At 35.9% G+C, this 20,273-nt stretch overlaps 2 protein-coding genes across 2 annotated transcripts; both read left to right on the top strand.

The window, feature by feature from the left end:
• Positions 1-1,562: 1,562 nt before the first annotated feature.
• LOC106939689 (putative defense protein 3) lies at positions 1,563-3,339 on the top strand. The gene is made up of 5 exons (XM_015022186.1): positions 1,563-1,778; positions 1,931-2,043; positions 2,244-2,353; positions 2,489-2,553; positions 2,645-3,339. The coding sequence occupies exons 1-5, from the start codon at positions 1,592-1,594 to the stop codon at positions 2,752-2,754; spliced, it is 585 nt and encodes a 194-aa protein (XP_014877672.1). The 5' UTR covers positions 1,563-1,591; the 3' UTR covers positions 2,755-3,339.
• A 4,110-nt stretch (positions 3,340-7,449) lies between these two features.
• On the top strand, positions 7,450-17,638 carry LOC106939691 (melanopsin-A-like). Its single transcript, XM_015022190.1, has 9 exons — positions 7,450-8,288; positions 10,901-11,034; positions 11,155-11,358; positions 12,053-12,224; positions 12,344-12,505; positions 13,736-13,843; positions 14,563-14,734; positions 15,003-15,146; positions 15,253-17,638. The coding sequence occupies exons 1-9, from the start codon at positions 8,122-8,124 to the stop codon at positions 15,658-15,660; spliced, it is 1,671 nt and encodes a 556-aa protein (XP_014877676.1). The 5' UTR covers positions 7,450-8,121; the 3' UTR covers positions 15,661-17,638.
• Positions 17,639-20,273: the final 2,635 nt, after the last annotated feature.

The raw sequence follows: 20,273 nt of genomic DNA, 5'->3' as shown, positions 1-20,273 counted from the left end.
GGAAAGAATCCATGGTTGGGGGGGGGGGAGGTCCGGTTCCATTTTTTTTTTTTTTTTTTTTTTTTTTTTTTTTTTAACTTTGTAGATACGCTAGTCAAATTTAATAGTTAACATTAAGCTAAAAAGCGAACCATTGTTTTTAAATTCTGAAAAAAAATCTGAATATCTTCTAATACATAACCGCACGATCATGACAATGCATGGAAATTAATTATTCTTCAATACAGCAATAATCTTTTAATCAACTGAAACAAAACATATTCTCTTAATGTAACAATGAGACAGCAAAAAATAGACAAAAACACTTCTTGATTTTGAAAACAAATGGTTTTATGATACATTTTGATACATCCATTAATCTATCCAAGATAATTATTTGGAAATTATACAACATGAAGCATGGCATGATCAAAAATACCAAAACAAGTGTGAGAAATATATTGAAGTTTCTTCAACTGTGAAAAACTTACTGCCCAACTATTAATTTGTCAGAGTTCGAGTTTTGATAGGTCTTGGAAGATGAATAAAAGGGTTTTGGTACAACACTGCCTCAAGCTATGTCGTGTGATAGCCCACAATAACATGGGGTATTTATATTAATGTGTGTGACTGAATGTGAATTTAAGCCATGTACATAATCTTTCTAAAACTGTGTTGTCAGCTGATAATTGCAGACATACTGATGAGCTTATTTTTTTACAAATGATGTTTATATTTACTAATAATTTTCTTTCTAAACAACTATATTATAACAATACATTTATATACAGTTCATTTATATACAATACATAGAAATACATTTATATACAATTCTGCATTATTCATCAAATTTTGTTGACCATCTTCACACTACTTATGGTAATAACGAAACCCAATCCAACTGGATATAACACTATATACTGTAAATTAACTGTATTCTCAAACAAATTAAAGTGGCATGTAGAAAAAGGCAGCAGTAAAATAATTAGATATAATGCAGTCTTAACCTAGGCAACCAAACTCTTGCTGTTGTTTGTTAATTTCTCTGTGATTGAGTTATTTTTTCCCAAAATATCACTTTCCTCATGTTTATCGACCAGTGATGAGATACAGCTTTAATAAATAGATAATTCATTCTTGCTTTAACAAATTCCAAGTAAGTAATAAATGAACCAACTAAATCAAAGATCATTACAAGAGCTTCAACAAAAGTCCTGCTTCCATAAGCAGGTGTTGTGAAAAATTTGATGTAACATCATCAATGTCAAAAAAGAGAGAAGGAATCTGCTATCTCCTAAACTCTCTCTAGTTTTGAATATCTCAGTCTATATACAGTCTTTTTTAACTTTATATGTTTGCATGAATATTTTCTTCGTGGTACCAGTCTCTACGGTTCTGTGTGCTGAGGACGGGGAAAAAAAATAGATCTTTGTTTGGTGATGAGAAGCATTTATATCACATCTCTCTTTTGTTTAGAAATCCAAAAGGGAGTGAAAAACCATATTCCACGGTTATGACATAGCCAGAGATAATGTTTTGGTTGCATGACTCAGCAGATGGAGTTTATAAAAGTTCCTCTAGTGACTAAATTCCCCTCAGACATCCAAACACGATGCTGCTGCTCGGTTTGCTTACCCTACAATTTCTTTGTTTTGTGGACTGCTACCCCAATGGAGCTCCCACCGGTGCCTGTAAGGACATGATGCCTCGGCATGCAGGAGTTGTCCCTCAGCCGTCACCAGCTCCGTACACCATTCTCACCAACATGAAGCGGTACCTACCTGGCATGCCTGTTACCGGTAAGATCTTCAAGACTCCAATAAGAAAGGAATACAGAAACCATTAGAGCCATCATTCTTGTTCACTTATTCAATGCAAGGAGACTGTTGTAAAAATATGAACCACCTACGTTTGGTGTAGGTAACTTCTGCTTTGTTATGCGCCCCTGCAGTCACCATTATCGGACCGGAGTACAGAGGGGTCCTTTTGGAAGCCCGAAGGGAAAATTTCAATGATGCTTATGGAAGCTGGAAAATCCCTCCTCCAGACACCAAATTTCTCCAGGTGCCCTCAACATTCAGATCAAAACTTAATAAGAAGAAATGTCTTCTGAAAAAAATGTGGCTTTAAATGTGGGTTTAGACTTTGTTAGTTCAGACGTCTGATTGTATTCACAAATCTTCTAATTTATCCATAGAAAATACTTGACAACATAAAGGTTGGCAGCTATTTTTCTTTAATTCATAAATATGCTATGCTCACAGTGCTCCGGAAATCCACAAGGTGCCATAACTCATGCCAACACCAACCTGAAGAGTAACACAACGGTCTACACCTGGATACCACATGACATTGTGCACCCGGTGTATTTCAAGTAAAGTAATTTTTTCTATTTTATATTTTTTCAGATCTTGGTAAAGATTTTTTTCATTAAAATCTTTGGTTGTGTACACATTGTGTTTTACGTGGATGTGTTTTATAACGTTTAAGTGTTTATTGTCTTCTTCAGGGCCACAGTGGCTCAGCAGCGCACCGTCTACTGGTTAAATGTGAGGTCCAACATTCTGCCCAGTGGTAGGTACAGTACAGCAGACTGGCCAACAAAAAAAACAAAAAATGCTGAGAATAGTTGTGCATTTTATTCACCAAATATTTTGATTTTTAGCGGACCTGGGTGGTCTTAAGATGGCGACGAATGCAAGTGCAGGAATTGCTGAAGAAAACCCTGTTCTTCTCTTCTTGATATATTTTTTGGTGATACGGATTTTTGGGTAAACAGGAAACATTTTTTCCTATCACTTTTCTTGACTCTTTTTGTGCATCACAATGAAAAAAAAAAAAAAGTTTTCAGTGTTGATTATTTGAACCCAAAATGATGTCATACAGATTAAACATATGTTCTTTTTTTGAGGTTTTGCTAAATGAATAAATAAAAAAAAAAACATTATAGTTATGTCAAGCTAAGATATTATGTTGAAAATCAATTGCAAACATAGAGCTATAATTTGCTTAAAAAAGAGCAGGCTTAAAAATAAAGACACTGTTATGGATTGACAGGTAAAAAGTGGGTTATGTGTGACATGCAAAGTCTAACTGTGCTGGTTTGTTATTGACTTAATTTCATTTCAAGTATTGAAGAGCTTGTAATGACCTAGTTTTTCCACATGGTTTGATCGCTAACCTAGATTTCTAGCATGATTGTGAACACAGACCCGAAAGAGGCTTAAAACTTGCATCACATCTGTCTTTCAAAGCTGAACATCCCACATTCTCTGCATCACGCCACTGTTTGCTGCTGTTCTACGCACTTGGAGTCTGATGAGGAAAAAAGGTTAATAAATTTACCTGTGACATGGAGAACATCTGATCCTGTTTTATTTGTTTGAAAACAATTTTGTTGGAAACAACTTAACACTTATACCCTACAGACAAAAGCAAAATTTAATGTTTTAGTCACATCAGTCATACTGAAAGTTTCCTAGAAATATTTATATCTTGGACCAGTTTTCTGAATTTTGGAGAAAGGAGAGAGAGAGAGTATTTCTGATACAGGAAATGCGGAAAGCAGTCATAACAACCTTGAGTCTGGAACTGAAAAGAAAAAGAAAAACCTGGAGATTCTCGCCCTGAGAAACAGAAAATGCCCCAGAAGACAAATGCACTTATTTGGCAATCCCTACCAGTCTGTGTGGAGAAACTTCAACTTTAACTTCTCTACAGTGAAATCCATGTGTTTAAAAAGATACTGATTTATTCTGATTTTGAGAGTAAACATTGAAATTAAATATGCAAATGGAAATGTTTATGTGGCTGAAGATCTAAAGTTCAAAATATTTGAATTTCTTCCTCTTGTTTACTTTCATGCAAGCAACATTGTAATATTATTAATATATTATCTTACTTGTTATACCTAATTACAGTAAGCTAGGTCATTTATATACTTTTGTGAGGAGTGAGAGAGTTTAAGGTGAATTCATTTTATGACGCTGCTTCAACAGTGCAATATTCTCACAAGAGGCAACCAGAATTTCAAACTTCACTGATTTTTATGAGACCATATAATTGCTGATCAGTAGCTGGTTGTGAGATGTTCATTCCTTTTCGTTACCCCCAGCATACAACAACATGCGTGACACACGATTAGGCTGAGACTCAGCTCAATTACTAAAATTGTTTCACAACAGGAAAATTGCTTAAAAATGGGCCAAAAATCGCATAGTTTATACCCAGGTTCAAGTTTACGAAAGCAGATTCAAATTTGAGCAAAAGAGGACTTTGAATGAATTCAACCTAGACTCATTTTTTAATTAAAATTAAAGTATTATGAAAAGCTCACATGCATTTTACCCATCCATGTGTGAACCCTCGTCTTAAGATTGATAAGCTGATATCAAGAAAAGTCGTCTCCAGGCAGCAAACACCTAACACTGCCTTTCATGCTTACTTTGCTGACACTCAATGCTGCTTACGTCTCTGTGTAGTGTAACATCGATTTTTCAAGGGTCTCATGTGCCTGCGGTTGCAGCTCCTGTCAGAAAGTACCCAGCAGTCAATTATAATTAGTCTCTCTCCTCTGCGTGCTCGCTATTTATCTAACAGCCCAGGCAGAGCACCAGTGTCACCAGCTGGTTCGATAGTAAATGACTCATTGACATGTGGAACACTGAGCCAGTGTCGAGGTCACGCTCTTTGTATCCCAAACCACTGATGTCTTTACCCATAATGACAAAGCATATGGTGCTTTGAAATAAAAATAAAAAAAACTACTTGGTGCAATCAGAGAGAGAGAGAGAGAGAAAAAAAACACAACTGGGTATGCTGCGGCCGATCAAATAAAAAGTGCATATTTTCATTGACTCTTTTAATATATTGTTTAAAGGAATATTTTTTGAATGTAAAATAAAAAAATGATTGTGTATCCAGATCATCATAATGGTACCTACATGTCAACTAATTTCTTCAGTTTTGAAAATTGTTGTTTTTCTTAAATGTTTTTCCACCACCACTGCTTTGATTCTGTCGTAATCTCTTCTTTCCTGAAGCGTGTTTCAAGTGTTGATATGAAGTGTTGCATTTAATATACATACACAGATCGTGCATTGCCTGATTGGTATTTGTCACTTTTTACATTTGTGGGCTTTTCATTGAGAAAATAGAAACTTTTAATAGTATGCAGTTGCTGGTGTTTTCCAAAACTCAAAAAAATGTAACACATTTTAGCCACAAAATACTTCTCTCCAAAAGTTTCTATATTAAATCTAATCAAGTAACAAACTATTTTCCTACAGTCTTAGTTATTGGCTTATAATTCCTTTTACATTATATTTCTACATTTGATACAACTAACTGTAAGTTTATCAGGGCTTGGACCTAGCCTGACCATTGCTTTCCAACTCAATTTGGCTTGATTCTCATCTCCCTGCAGTACTTCAGATGGGATTTGTCTCATTGAGCCTGATTTACCAGAATGCATTTCATAATGGCCAACTAGCAAACAGAAGGAGACGCTGAAAACAACGAGCGAGTTTCTACGCTGTTTGTCTCCCTGTGGTTGTAGTTTGGCAGAGAATGAAGTGAACGAAGCCTTCCAGTGAGTGTTGGGTAAAATAATGTCCTCTGTACAAAGCAAAGTGCAAAACAAGGGGCTGGTTTTTACCAAGCCAGTTTTGCGGTTTCTGTGCCAGTCACCAGCAACTCACAAGCTGCCCCAAATGGCCAAGTGAGACTGAGAACAGAACCACTCCTGGCTTTGTACTTTATGCATTAGTGGACAGCTGCAGGAAGTCAGTAGCAGCAAACCAGGGGGAGGAACATGCATGCAGGCAGTGCTTCATCCCAAGTGGATTTTGTCTGAATTCACATTTGCCCCAGATGGCTCGGGCTAAATGTGTACTGTTATGCTGATGATGCTCAGATCAAACAAGCATGATGAGCTAAATCTATTAAAAATTCAAAGGTCTGAACTACTAATTTCCTACCACCAAACCCAAACAAAACTAGTTTTTCAACAGCAGTGTGAGGAACATTATTTGACCAGTTTTCATTATTTTAAGTAGTAATTGTAAAGTATATTGTTTATAAGTGCATCTGTGTTTAGTTGTGTACTCCCAATCCCTCGCTGAGGATTTAGATGGCCACGCAACCCGAGTCTGGTTCTGCTGGTTTTTCGTCTGTTTGTAGATAGTTGTCTCTTCCCACTGTCACCTTTTACATACGGATGATGAGACAATGGAAGAAAACCAGAATTTCACGCCGTTGGTTGTCTTCTCTAGGCAGACAGTTTTTTACTGACTGACCAGAATCAGATTTTTTAAAATAGTATTTGACTTTGACTGAATTGGATACTTTTAATAACATTTGACTCAAATCCAGCTCAGTTTGAATTGGGCTTGTATGTGTTTATTTGCGTTTCATGCTAAGTGCCGTAAGGTTACATGTTTTTAACATTTTAGCACTACATGTTGAATAAAACTAAGCTGAATAGCGGGTCTTCATGTGCAGCAGCAATAGATTTATTGATGCATTATTCCCAGCTGACATGCAAACAAACACAGCAGCTGTGACCGGCTCAGTGGAAGTGGCGACATTAATCCCTAAACATACATCCGTCCGTCCATCTACTTTTTGATTAGCGGTGCACAAGCCCGTACAAGACCAGAAACAAAATGCTGAGGCGTAAAATCACACACACGTGCAAAAACAACACATGGCACATTTACAGCCAGATTGTATTGTAAGTTTTTTTTTTTTTCCCATCACAGATCAAACACTCAACCACATACATGCATGACCACTGTCCAGATTAAGACTTGTTCTTGCTTTAGGGGCTAAGTTGACATGTTTGAGCTCCACATTATTGTTTTCTGTTTTCTTCATCTCTCTTTGTTAAATGTGTCCAGCATGTAAAGCTGGACATATTTCTTTTTAGACTTGTCCAGCTAAACATTTGTGCAACTGATATTGTAGAGTTTGCTCATGTTTGTTCAAAAGGTGATCCAATAGAAATTCCAGATATAAAAAAAAAAATCCACTGTGTAATTAAATGAGATTAATGTGAAAATATTTACCGTCTTTAGTATATATTGTGACTAACTGAAACATGTTCTCTGAGCATTAAGGCAATATAGGTGATGTAGTTTATTTATCACTTTATTTATAGCTTTTCAGATATACGTGGCTCGTCATGAAACCAATCTGCTTTACCATATGTGAAAAGCTAAGCCTCTCCGTCTCGTCTTTCTTTGCCAAACAAGTGATTCTGAGTCGTCTTACTCTGAGCGCAATCGCATATCCTCATGTCCACACGTCAACTTCACTGCTAAGAATCGGTGCATTACAAATAGCATGCCACAATAACAATATGTCTGACATACGTCTGAGCATAACTGGCTGTTAATATGCGCTGTGAACACCATGTTATGTAAGAATGTGGTAGTTAAAGGGTTAGAGCTCAGGGCTGGGCCATATTACTTGGCAGCGGGGGTGGGAGACTGAGTGATGTGAGAAAGAGAGCGAACTGCGTCCCAGAGCAACACGGGACAGTGGAGGAGATGAACAGATAGAAAGAGACGAGAGGTTAGATGTCAGTGATTTAAGAGATAACCAACGCCAAGCCACTGACTCACAGCTGGGCACACAGCTGGGTGTGATGGCTGAAGAGGTCGCAGGCAAACACTGACTGGACTGACAGTGACATTGTGGAGCGAGGGTCGGCTTTATTGTGCCGGAATGACATAATAATTTCAGTTCACGCAGTATCAACAGGAAATACTTGAAGACTATGCGTGGAAGATCAGCTTTTGAGCTGCAGAGTAAAATAGGATTGAGAAAGTGGAGGCTGCAGATTTGGAAAGCCGTGGGGACATCATTTCATATCCAGCATGAAGTGGCTATATATGTTCTGCAACATATATAGTGCAGAAAACTTTGGTTAAATTTAGCAAATTCTGGACAGATGGACTAGAACGGGAGCAACCTGTGTGACTGAAAAAATAATTTGAGTAAACTCTAAAAATTTGGACTTCAGGATGCCATATATCACCACCAATACTAAAGCCATGGAGGCTCAACTCTGGCAGAAAGAATGGGATTACCAACTAATATATACCATCAGGTTGGAAATCCTGTCAAGGTGTTTGAATCATGTGGTCCACTGAGAGCATGGAGCCCGAGGAAGCGCACAGCAAGAGAAGCCTGTACAGCAAGGTTGATGTGCCCGACCATGCTCACTATGTCGTCGCTTTCTTCGTCATTGTAATCGGGGCACTTGGCATCATTGGGAATGCCCTGGTTATGTTTGCTTTCTACAGGTGAGTCCGAAAGAGGTTCTTTATTGTTAGTTAGTTAGTTTGTTTTTTTAACTTTAAGAATTCAAATAGCAATGTTAAATTCTACTTTTATAGCCCTGTACATTTTAAAATGTAAATTATCATTCTAAAAAGTCCAAGAGACGTCTGAGAGCACAGCAGAGACTTAATTTCCCTGCTTAGATGGGTCTACTATTTTTATGACACAAAACAAAACAGAATGAGGAGAATACTGCCTTCAAAAAAGGCTTTGTGAATTTGTAATCAGTTCTTTTTTATTTGGATAAAATAGGTATCAAGCAATCAGAAAAGATCATTTTGACCAACTAGGTTGTCATAACAGATCAGAAAAGAAAGAGAGTATTTTTATTCAATTTTGTATAAGTTTCCAGAAAGCTGGCAGTTATTCATAAGTGGTCCTTTCATTCTTCAATCTTTAATGTATAACTAAAATAATTGGAGTAGCAACATATTTTTTCAACAGGCCATTAATTGTAATATTGTATTTAACTACAAACATATAAACAAACCAACAAAAAGGATTAGAACATATTGAACCCGTCATTTAAATTTAAATACATGTTTCTTGTCTAAATGTGACATTATTGTCCACAATAATTGTAGTAACACTGAATTCCACTTCCATCAGGTTTATTTTACACTTACAAACTTTAATTTTCCTGAAGTCTTTAAATATAAATGTGAAGATTTTGTGCCATACATGAAATAAAATAGCAAAAAGCCTTTTTACCCAACATATTTATAGACATTTAAATCTGTTAAGCATGAGCAATGAAGTGTTCTCTAATGTGTAAACTGTTCAAAAATTAGCTTTTTCCCATAGCACAAGTGCATAAAATATTTGGAACAGGCCATTACTTGTACTTACTTTAACTGTGGATGTGCCATATAGTCAGATTTAGGTAATGTTTTTTTTATTTTTATTTATTTATTTATTTATTTTAAATCTGGTGCGTCATTCTCGGAGATGAGTCATTCTTGAAGTTAAAGTTAAGTTTCTGCTGGAAGTCCTGGAGGGAGTACATGATTACATATAATCTGGAGAAACTGATTTGTCATTTGTGCTACTGATGTTAACTGTTCCACAGAAACTGGGTCAGTGTGTGTGTGTGTCTGTGTGAGGTTGTACATGCATATGCTTGTGTGTGTGTGTATGTGTGCGCGCGCGCGTGACGTGCACATGTACGCGCGTGTGTGTGTGTGTGTGTGTGTGTGTGTGTGTGTGTGTGTGTGTGTGTCCTGGGGATTGTCAGCAGCTCTCATATTCCATCTGTCTATCAACGGACATGATTAGACTCTTTCTCTATTTTGTTGTTTTGGTTTCTTCACTTGGCAGACACTATAAATGGGCTGAAGAACAAGCATGTGAAACACTGCTGTCTCAGAATTACTTACAGTACTTTTCATACTCAAGAAGTATTTTGATTTTAGAAACACTGAAAACAGTACCACTTGTTTGTATGATTTCAATAAAATTGGCATTAGCGTTTCTATCTATATAAAGGATGACCTAATTTGATAATGTCTTTTATTACGTAATGAGTATCCCTGATATAGTGGACAGTCCATATGAGGCTCAGAGAAGTTTGATTTGCATCCTTATATTCATTTTGATATAACTTGAATGTTTTGTTAAAATGAACTGATTTATTTAATTTGAAAAGCAAAATTAAGCATCTCATTTAAAGATGCTTACTACTTTAAAAGACAAGACGTTCCAGCAGCTACAACTATTTTTTCACACAGGTATAAGTTTTCATAGTCATGTTGCGGTTACTAAAATTTGTTAGTTATTAAGGAAAATGTGTAATTGTACAACAGAAAGGATGAACATTTCTGCTGGGCAGTTTGCAGGTCACACTCTGAAGCAGCAGCGCATCCAAGAACTCCTCTTCAAGGAGGAGGACTAACGCCAACTCTGACAAATGCCTGTGGAAATTCAGTCAGACAAGTGATGTAATTCTTCAACTGAGGCAGTTACAAAAAACACACTGTCCATCCTCAGAGGTCAAAAGTGACAGACGGTCGAAGACACACTTCACAACTTCCACCCAACTCAACTTTATTTTGGGGGAACATTTGGATTTTCCTTTAAAGTTTTCTTTCTATTTTAAGTTGTATAAGAATAAGACAATCGTTTGGATCATATTCACAGTAGTAGACAGCGATTTTTACATTTTGGTTAATAAAAAAATCAATTATGTAGAATCTCCAAACAATTACTATGGTCTGAGATGGGATTCATCGCCTGCTTAAACATAACAGATAAAACTAGATCAGGTTTACGACAAAACACTCCACAAATGTTTTCCATCCATCCATCCATTTCTAAACATACTGAATTATATGTAGAGCTTTATTAAGAAGCAAGAAGTTTAAGAAATTGTTTTTTTTTTAGTCGTTTTTAGTCTGAGGATGCTTTTATATTAATTTAATTTGTTCAGTTTAGGACATGGTCATCACACAATAACTGATGTGCTCATAAAAATAACCAATGACCACTACAACTAGAATTTCCAGATAAGTGAGTTCGGTCTTAAAAACGTTACTTTTCTCAAAATGTTCCGCTTTTCCCTGTTTTTGTGTTTAAATAGCAATAAGAAGCTCCGTAAACTCCCCAACTACTTCATTATAAACTTGGCGGTGAGCGACTTCCTGATGGCTTTCACACAGTCGCCCATCTTCTTTGTCAACTGCCTCTACAAGGAATGGATGTTTGGAGACATTGGTGAGTTTGACTTTTACTTTGAGAAAAACATCTTTAAGTTGGAACATCAGATGGGTATTTATTTAGTCATTTATTTTTTGTACTTATTTTTGTTTTTTGTTGTGTGTTCTTTTATTGTAGGCTGTAAACTCTATGCTTTCTGTGGTGCCCTTTTTGGCATTTCTTCCATGATAAACCTTCTGGCCATATCGATTGAACGGTATCTGGCCATCACCAGACCACTGCAGACCATGCAGTGGGGTTCTAAACGGAGAACGATTTTTGTCATCTTTCTCATCTGGTTTTATTCTTTGGCTTGGAGTCTGGCTCCTCTTGTTGGTTGGAGTAAGTAGGAAAATGTACAGCTTTGACAAAATATCACCTTCATACTCATTTGTTACTGTAACACACAGAGTTTGCTTACCAGCTCAGCCAATCTGACAAAGATTATTTGAACATATTGCAAATTTAATCATAAAATTTTCATTACTGTCATACAAATGTCAAAGAAAGGACTGTCATAATTCTACTTATTCTCTTACTACATTATGCAGACACTTTGTCTGCTGTAATGAAAGTCGCTCCGCTGACTAAAATTTTGAACTGATAGCATCTGACTTATTTTCTAATTAATCCCACAGCGAAGCGGAACTAATAGGACATTTAATAGAAAGTCTGTTACTCCTGAAATATGGAAAACATAATGAGACACTGAAATCACTGCAATTTCACACCTTTTATCCCAATACACACTGTGTGAAATAAAGGTGCATCAAATCGAACATACATACAGTAACAGGATTCAACGAATAGCAGCTTTAGGAGAAAATAAATATTCAAACTGACAAAACTGACTCTACGAGAAATGAAGATGCTCTGCTAATTACATATAGACTTAAGGAAATGTTTTTACCTGTTTACAAAAACCCTTTATAATTTTTTTGTATCTAACAGACGGTAATTCATCTTCCTAAAGGAACACAATCAGATTGATCTTGCTTTCTCTGAACATTCATCTGATGCTCCTTTAACCCTGTAGGCTCCTATATCCCAGAGGGACTGATGACATCTTGCACATGGGATTATGTTACATATACAACAGCTAATAGGAGCTACACCATGATGCTCTGCTGTTTTGTCTTTTTTATACCGCTGGGAATTATCTTTTTCTGCTATCTTCGAATGTTTCTATCTATACGAAAGACTGGCAGGTACTGTAACGTAAATATGTTCACAAACATGTTTATATATTGCAAAAAAAAATCTAATAAAAATACGTCATCACAAACACTACCTGCATTTTTATTTAACTGTCCTGCTGCATTTACAGGGCGGTTGAACGTTTGGGCACTCAGGTCAGAAAAACCACTCTTATCCAACAAAAGTCCATCAGGAGTGAGTGGAAATTGGCAAAGATTGCCTTTGTTGTCATTGTGGTGTATGTCCTCTCCTGGTCACCATACGCCTGTGTCACATTGATTTCCTGGGCTGGGTAAGATCAATTTATGGATTTTTAAAAAAGGTTTTGGAGCTGTAGGGAATGAATTTTTCACAATAGTCAACCAATTTCACATATATGTTATTTAGGACAGTAGTAAGTAAAATGTTCAGTAGATTTAAAAACAAAGGCAGTAGCCATCAATGCTAATCTTTTACCAAAAGTAAAAGTACAAATTAAAGTTGCACTGCAATGTCTGGGATTACATACACTGCACATGCGAACGAAAGAAAAACAGAGAAAAAACAGTCAACTTTTTTTTTTTTTTTCATCTAAGACAGTAAAGTACAGTGAAAGAGATTTTCCAATAATTCCTGCCTTTATTAGAGGAACAGAGCTGCAATGTAGTATAATCCACAACACCATAAGACTGTTTTCGAGTCACTTGTAATGAACAGCTGCATTGCATGCAAAGCCTGTACTTTTTTTTTTTTTTTTTAAAAACATTAATCTTGCTGGTAACACTTATGAGAGAGGGTTCTAGATAATATTACATGTTCTCAATGTTGGAATAAGAACATGTTAGATTCACAGAGACAACTGTTCAATCTTCAACGGTGAAACCAAAGCAGATAATACATTTTTGACAGCAAATGAAGGAGATGCATTGTAGTGCAAGAACATATTAAAACATCCATTACAGAGACTGCAAAAATCAATTGTCACAGGCATTTTGCTAAGAGTTATCATACTGGGAATGAAGGTGATTTCTGAAGCAGGTTTCTGATGAGTCATTACATGCTACTGTCACCAGGAAGCAAAGTACATCTTGATGAAACATGAGATAAGTTGAAGATTTTGAATCTGCACATTGGTCCTCTTATACTTATCCCAACCTTCAGTAAGCCTCTTGTACCTTTGGCTAAATGCTGGATTAAAATGAAGTTGTTTTAGTCTGAAATCACATCTCTTTTTTCCCCGGTTATTCTCTGGGGACGGTGGCCTATGCATGCAAACACACAAACACATCTAAGCACTTGAGCAAACATGATCAGATGGATTTAAACAGCCGTCCCTAGCAGATGGCAGAAGTTAATCTCTACCCAGATATGAACCCTCACTATGTCACAAAACAAAAAAATCAGAAGGATCTCTCAGTTTTGATGCGTTATTATATTTTCACCAGAAAAGCAAAACAAACAGCTGCAGATAGCTAAATGAATAATTATGCTTAGTATTGCACCGTGAGAAAGTTTTAAATGTGTTTTCTTTTGTCTCATTCAGTTATGCCAACATTTTATCGCCATACTCCAAGGCTGTCCCTGCAGTCATTGCAAAGGCATCCACAATCTATAATCCAATTATCTATGCCATCATACACAACAAATACAGGTAACCAGTAAGGAGGCTTTGTTTTTGACTTTTTATTTGCTTATCGTTACAGGATTGCTAGAATTGTCCTTTTCTCACTCTAGAATGGCTAGAAACAAGTGTGAAAAGACACACACATTAAATCAGCCTAGATCAGTTAGAATTACCTAAATAAATTTTATGTGCTAAATGTTAAATGAGATCTTTTTTTTTTTTTTGTTTTTTTCCACAAGCTTCTCAATCAGCAGCATGAGGTCTTAACGTTTTTGTAGAGTTGATGTTTGCGTAATTGTTTGAACAGATGGACATATATCTGGAAAATATACCCTACAATGTACCAGACTTGATTGATTTCTTTAGCGTTTCCCATGAAGTCACAGAGGGAAGCTGTGTGTCTGTGGTAACAAATCCACAGAAGGCACTTATTTTTTTAACTGTATGGTGTGAATTAGATTCCCACAAAATCATTACATCAGCATCCAGGCTTTCCAAAATTGCTCAAAGGTATAGTAGTTTTATCTAAATGTATGTACATTTCTGACTTCAAAGAAAATAAAGAAGAATAGTTTAGAAACTCTCTCATCGTTTTGGTGATCACAATCGACCAGAAATATATTTTTTCACTTGCATAAGCGAGCGAGAGAGAAAAAGGTTAACTTTAGTTGTATACACTGCACACAATATCTAGTTTAGTTTCGACACCATGTGCCTAATGTGCTGTCTATTCTCAAACTCAACAGGATGACTCTGGCAGAAAAGGTGCCCTGTCTGTGGTTTTTGTTTCGGGCTCCCAGAAAGGAGTGCCTGTCCTACTCCATCAGCGAATCTTCTCTGAGGGACTCCATCATCAGTAGACAGTCCAACGCTTCACGCACTCATTTCATCAACGCTATACCCAACCGCTTTGATACGGTAATGATGCACACATTTCTACATTTGCCCACAATTATTGCCTTTAATCTGAAAGAACTATGGTGAATATAATTTTGCATGCTTTTCAGCAATTTCCATTGTCTCTGCCACTTGATTGCAAGACTTTCATGACTGGATAATGACTATATATATTTTTTTCTTTCTATTTTGTAACTTTTGGTATCTTCTCACAGCTGTTTTTACTAAGCACATGCAATATTTTTCCAAAGCTTAAGTAGACGCAAACCTTTTGACAATTTTTTAACAGATGTTGAAGGATATGGAGATGGAACATTTGGGGAGGAAATCAGGAAGTTCCTTCAAAAACATGTCATCATACAGGCAGTCGTACAGAGGCAGGTCCTGCAAGAGGCCATCAGAGCAGAAAACAAATAAATACACACCAGAAAAGGTGAGATAATGCAATTCATTTAGTTGTTACTTTGTTTTGGCTATTATTGCTCTAGCAAAACTCAAATCTAACACATTATTTCTCTTTATTATGTCCATATGTACAGCAACCACCTACTATGAGTGACCCACTGAGCACCTGCGACCCTGACCTGGTTTCCAGCTCTCTGACTATTGCTACTCTACCTTTACTCGTTCTAACCAGGAGGCGCAGTGAGAGTGTAAATGACGAGATTTCAAACACGTGCAATGACAAAAACAACTTCAGGGATCGACTGCACAGCCAGAAGAGCAGCTCTTTTGATTCCCTGAATCTTGGGAAAAAACCCTACGCTGAACCAAAGTCTCCCCAGAGTGTTCCTCGCATAATTGTCATCAGTCCCACCTCTGAAAGCAGCATCATCAGTTCCAACAGTGTCCGATTCGAAGATAACATTGAGGCAATGGAAAACAATGTCTTTGTTAGTCTGAACTTTTCAACAGAAGTATTCGAGGCAGTGAAACTACTCTCTTGACCGCATGGAAATATGTGTGCTTTGGACAATCAAATGCACAGAGGTCAATGTCCTGTCCTTTTCCCCAGCATGTTGAATTGTCCTGCTTGTGACTTTTACCACAGAAACTGCAGAGCAGAAGAAATTCTGTGAGGTTAAGCAAGATACAGTTCTCTGGCTTGGAAAGATCCATGTAAAAAGGCATCTTGCATATTATTTTGAGTTCTCACACACATACAGACAAAACAATGACTGTATTTTTCTTTTTCAAAGCTTGATGTTCCACACACACAAAATATTATCTGGACTGAAAAAATCCTCAGTATATTCTCCTTCTGCATTTTTTTTTTAATGAAATCAGACAATGCAGCAGAAGTGTTGAAAATCAGACAAGAGTGGAGCTTTAGATATATAATATTTTTGTTTCCCTTTATTCCTTAAAATCAATAAGAAATTGAAGGAAAGCAAAACAATATCATGTTCTAACTGTGTCTTTGAAGCTCAGATATTCATTTTTTTTATCTTGTTGTGCTAGCTTCTTTAGGCCACATGGACCAGATTTATACTGGCAACAATTCAGCAGTGTAATGAAAAGTGAAGTAGTTCAAACCCTCAGGAAAGGTAGGTTATCTCCCATAACACCGTAATATTTCTCTCCATGCTCACTGCTCTGATACTGCTCTGTTGTAGTTGGTCATTCTGAAACAGTGGCAACAATGTTAGTCATTTGAGGTGTAATTTGCTGGGATGTAAGTGCATCTCAGCAAACCAGATTCACATCAAAATATCATTATTTCATAACTGGGATTGAATATTAATCTGTCTGAGTTGGAATAAATTCACTACACTCTGTATATAAACTGGATTTTTTAAAATATTGGCCAATATTGTCCAGTACATAACTGGTAACGTCCAACAAGAAAGGTAAATACCAAAATGTCCTTGTTAAAGAACATGGTCATTAATAGAGTTTTGCATACAAATATATTATAGGAAGTTGAGTGGAAGACAAAAATATCAAAAAATGCAAGACCCAGGTGGGAATTATATTAATAAGCTGGGATTTATTGTTTTCACAAAATACACAGCAAATTATTGGCTTCCTTTCTCATCAGCAAGTATGAAATATTTTTAATTGTATTTCACCGAAAGATCAAGGCTGTCAGTCTGACACTCCCCACAGTTCAAGAGGTTTTCTACTGTTCAAATAGATGTTTTTTTCTTACTGCGTGTCCATCTGTCACCATATTCACATCATTCTGACATCTGACACCACAGAGGAATCACAAGCCAACATTTAATGAATAAAAATATTCAACACTCTTGAGAGGAACATGGAAACCCCAGAACCTTTTTGCAACAACTGAACAATAAAGTGAATAAACACAGAACCTAAAACAATTTACAAGAGCTTTGGTTTGGATAAGGATGAGGTATATTTTTTATGAATCAGTTATTTTTAGCAAAAAGTTTGAGTCATTATTACATCTTGCTGAGGCCTGTTTGTATGTATACTACAGCTTCTTTTCTTTGGAATCTCTGTAGATTTAAAGTCAGAATATTAAATTATTGTACATTTTGTAAAAAGTACATGCATTTATGAGAAATGTTACATCTTACCTTGCATAGCTTGCACATTTTCTTCATATCAGTGTCACTGTTATTCTTTCCATGTAGTCTTAAATTCCACCTGTTTACTATCTGTTCTTTAAATCAATGTTTCCGACATTTTATTATGTAATTTCCTGTAGATGTAACTGTTCAAAGATTCAAATGTCATACTGTTACTACTGTATATTCTGATTTGTTTCTTATTGTTTCTTCATTTAAAAAAAACGTTTCCTCATTTTTAAAAATGTTAAAAAAAAAAAGTCAGTATAGATATACAGACAATATCTATATTGTCTACACATTGCCAACCAAAGAAAGCTCCATGGACCTAATGAAAACTATTTTCAAACAAAAACTTATGTGGTTATAATAAACCTGTTTTGAATTCTATCCTCGTCTTTAATTACTGCCTAAAGGGTTAGAAATATTCTCGTAGACCTTTATGTGTGCAATGTCAAGCAATGTTTGTTGCTGAAAATACAATATTAGCACAAAACACAGTAGTGAACCAAGGAGGTCAGCGAACAACAAAAGGCTTGTCACAGCCAATGATTTCCAGGCTGAACAGAATATGACTACAGAAGAATGTTCCAATTAGTCAGCAGCAGTAAAACTGTCTCTGAAGCCATGTGCAAACCAAAAGATGTATTATTCGCATATTCAATATAATTACAGTGTTCTAAAGAAGAAATGAAACACAAATTTTGCTAACTGAAGATATTTTGCTATTCAAGGATAACTAATATAAACTTTGTTTTGATTTGAGGCTTGCAGAGACAGAAATATTGGAAAATTTTGCCTCCATCCAGATGTGCACTTATCTACCAAATCCACTTTGCTCTTTTCTGGGTCAACGGGGGCTAACGCCATTCCTGAGTGGGAGGGGTGATACTTGTTTAACAGGTCAGCAAGACAAAAACAGATGAGATAACCAAATGTGTTAAATTCACATCCATTAAAGGGACTTTACTTCTTATGGGTATTTTTGGACTGTGGGTGGGAACGGTTGTAAGTGCAGATGAGAGAAAGCGACTGAGTGACTGAACAATTTGAGTGGTCAGTAGGACTAGAAAAGCCTATCAACTAAACATTTTCAGAGGCAACGCAGCTTTATTTATGCAGAACCTTTCAGCCAGAGAGAAAAGCCTCTCATGTAAAATCAAGTTAAATTTATTTGAATATCACATTTTAGCAACAGGGAAAATTCAAAGGGGTTTACATAATGAAAACTTGAAGCAATGAACAGCAGGACACATTAATTTTCAGCGGCAAAATGAAGAAGAATCTCTATTAAAAAGTTAAATAACTGGTTGCATTACATATTTGCCTTTGGAGGGCCTTAGTGTGAATATTTTATGAGAGGTGATACAATTATAATTGATCAGACACAGACAAAGTCTTTTTAAATATCCGATTCTCATAAAACATTTGTTTAAATAGCATAATACTTGACTACACCGACAAAGCAAACCTGATTGGAAATAATGACAGTAAATGGCCAGCAGAGGGAGGTAGAGAACAACATTCAGATTTGATCGTTTTTTTTCCACATGCTTTTTCCAATTTCCCACCTTTATCATTCAGAAAAAACAACAAACCAAACCAAATGTTGAAACAAAAAAAGGAAATTAATTAAATGAATACCCACAATCAATTATGTATTGTCACAAAAGCAACATCAGTGAATACAGGATACTACATTTCTTGACACAATATGTTAAGTGGATGCTACAAAAACAGAATGAAGTGCAATATCTTATTTTTTTCTATTATGTCTACTGACCTTGCCTAAATTGTTGGTGGTAGACTCACTGTACTAATGAATCAAGATACTTCTGACAATTTTTGATACTTGTAAGCAGGAACAGAAATGACATTGCAACTAAAAATGAGAAACATTTTCACACAAAAATTAAAAACAATTAGACGAGAACCTCACTGATGCAGATATATCAGAAATGGAAGCATCTCTGAATGTTTACTCTCTACAAAATAATTACCGGTACACAGCCGGGTCATAATCAGACTACCGTGGGATTCCTTGTTGAATAGTATAAAACCTTTTTAAGACATCAGTGACCCCACTCACAAACATGATTTCTGAGGCCCTAGGAAATATAAAATCAGCAGACTTATTGTTGCAACAGTCATTTGGCTTACAAAATCATATAAGGTTTAAAATTATGTGACTCATACAAAAAACTCAGTCTCTTAAATACTAACTATAAGATACTAACCAAACTAAGTGTCTTCAGATCCAAAGATACATGCTAAACAAAGAGATTTGTTAAAAATAGGCATTGAGCAGATAATGTGTAGAGTGACTGCTCTACATGTTGAACAAATACAAAAATATAATTTCCATGGATGCAAACAAAACATTCAGCAAGATCTCTGTTTCAAAACCATGGACGTTGAAGTGAAATTTACTCAGTAGTACCGTTTATTAATGCCCCTAAAGCTAATATTTGAACAAACAATGTTTTGTCAAACAATTTTCTGTCAAACATGTTATCTTTACTTTGATAGTAGGTTTGATCAGTTTAAAATTTTCTTAACATCATTTTCGTAATTTTTCCAAGACTTATCTCTCCTCTTTCCTTGTCTCATGTATTAAGTTTTACCCTCTTCTGGTTGCTTTGTACAGCTCAGAATAGCAGCTGCTAAGCCTGTTGACTATTCCTGTTTTATGATAACAGATTCTCCTGAAATTGGTGGAGAGCTCTGACCATGCATAATTCCTTTTCCACAGGGTCATGACATTGAATGAATGTACTTTAGGTACAGAATAACTAAAGTGTCAGTTTACAGCTACAACAAAATCAAAATGCTTAAGGCTTTGTATAAAAACATGTGTATTTAATATAATCAGCACATAATACAGTATTAACTGCAGTCAATTCTAAGCTGTAATAGAATTGACTGCAGATGTATTAGCTGTAATAGTGGAAAAAAAAAAAAAAAAAAAAAAAAAAAATATATATATATATATACATATATATATATATATATATATATATATA

Source organism: Poecilia latipinna, unplaced genomic scaffold, assembly GCF_001443285.1.
Source record: "Poecilia latipinna isolate Pla-1442-1.1 unplaced genomic scaffold, P_latipinna-1.0 Scaffold2951, whole genome shotgun sequence".
Taxonomy (NCBI): domain Eukaryota; kingdom Metazoa; phylum Chordata; class Actinopteri; order Cyprinodontiformes; family Poeciliidae; genus Poecilia; species Poecilia latipinna.
Note: the sequence above shows the minus strand (reverse complement) of the source record. Positions and strands in the feature narration are given on the sequence as shown.

Bases quoted from the DNA above. Each gene is read 5' to 3' on its own strand.
- LOC106939689 (XM_015022186.1), top strand. From the start codon at position 1,592: ATGCTGCTGCTCGGTTTGCTTACCCTACAATTTCTTTGTTTTGTGGAC. The intron at 1,779-1,930 runs GTAAGATCTTCA...GCGCCCCTGCAG, and splicing joins ACCTGGCATGCCTGTTACCG to TCACCATTATCGGACCGGAG. The intron at 2,044-2,243 runs GTGCCCTCAACA...CTATGCTCACAG, and splicing joins CAGACACCAAATTTCTCCAG to TGCTCCGGAAATCCACAAGG.
- LOC106939691 (XM_015022190.1), top strand. From the start codon at position 8,122: ATGTGGTCCACTGAGAGCATGGAGCCCGAGGAAGCGCACAGCAAGAGA. The intron at 13,844-14,562 runs GTAACCAGTAAG...CAAACTCAACAG, and splicing joins ATCATACACAACAAATACAG to GATGACTCTGGCAGAAAAGG. The intron at 15,147-15,252 runs GTGAGATAATGC...CCATATGTACAG, and splicing joins ATAAATACACACCAGAAAAG to CAACCACCTACTATGAGTGA.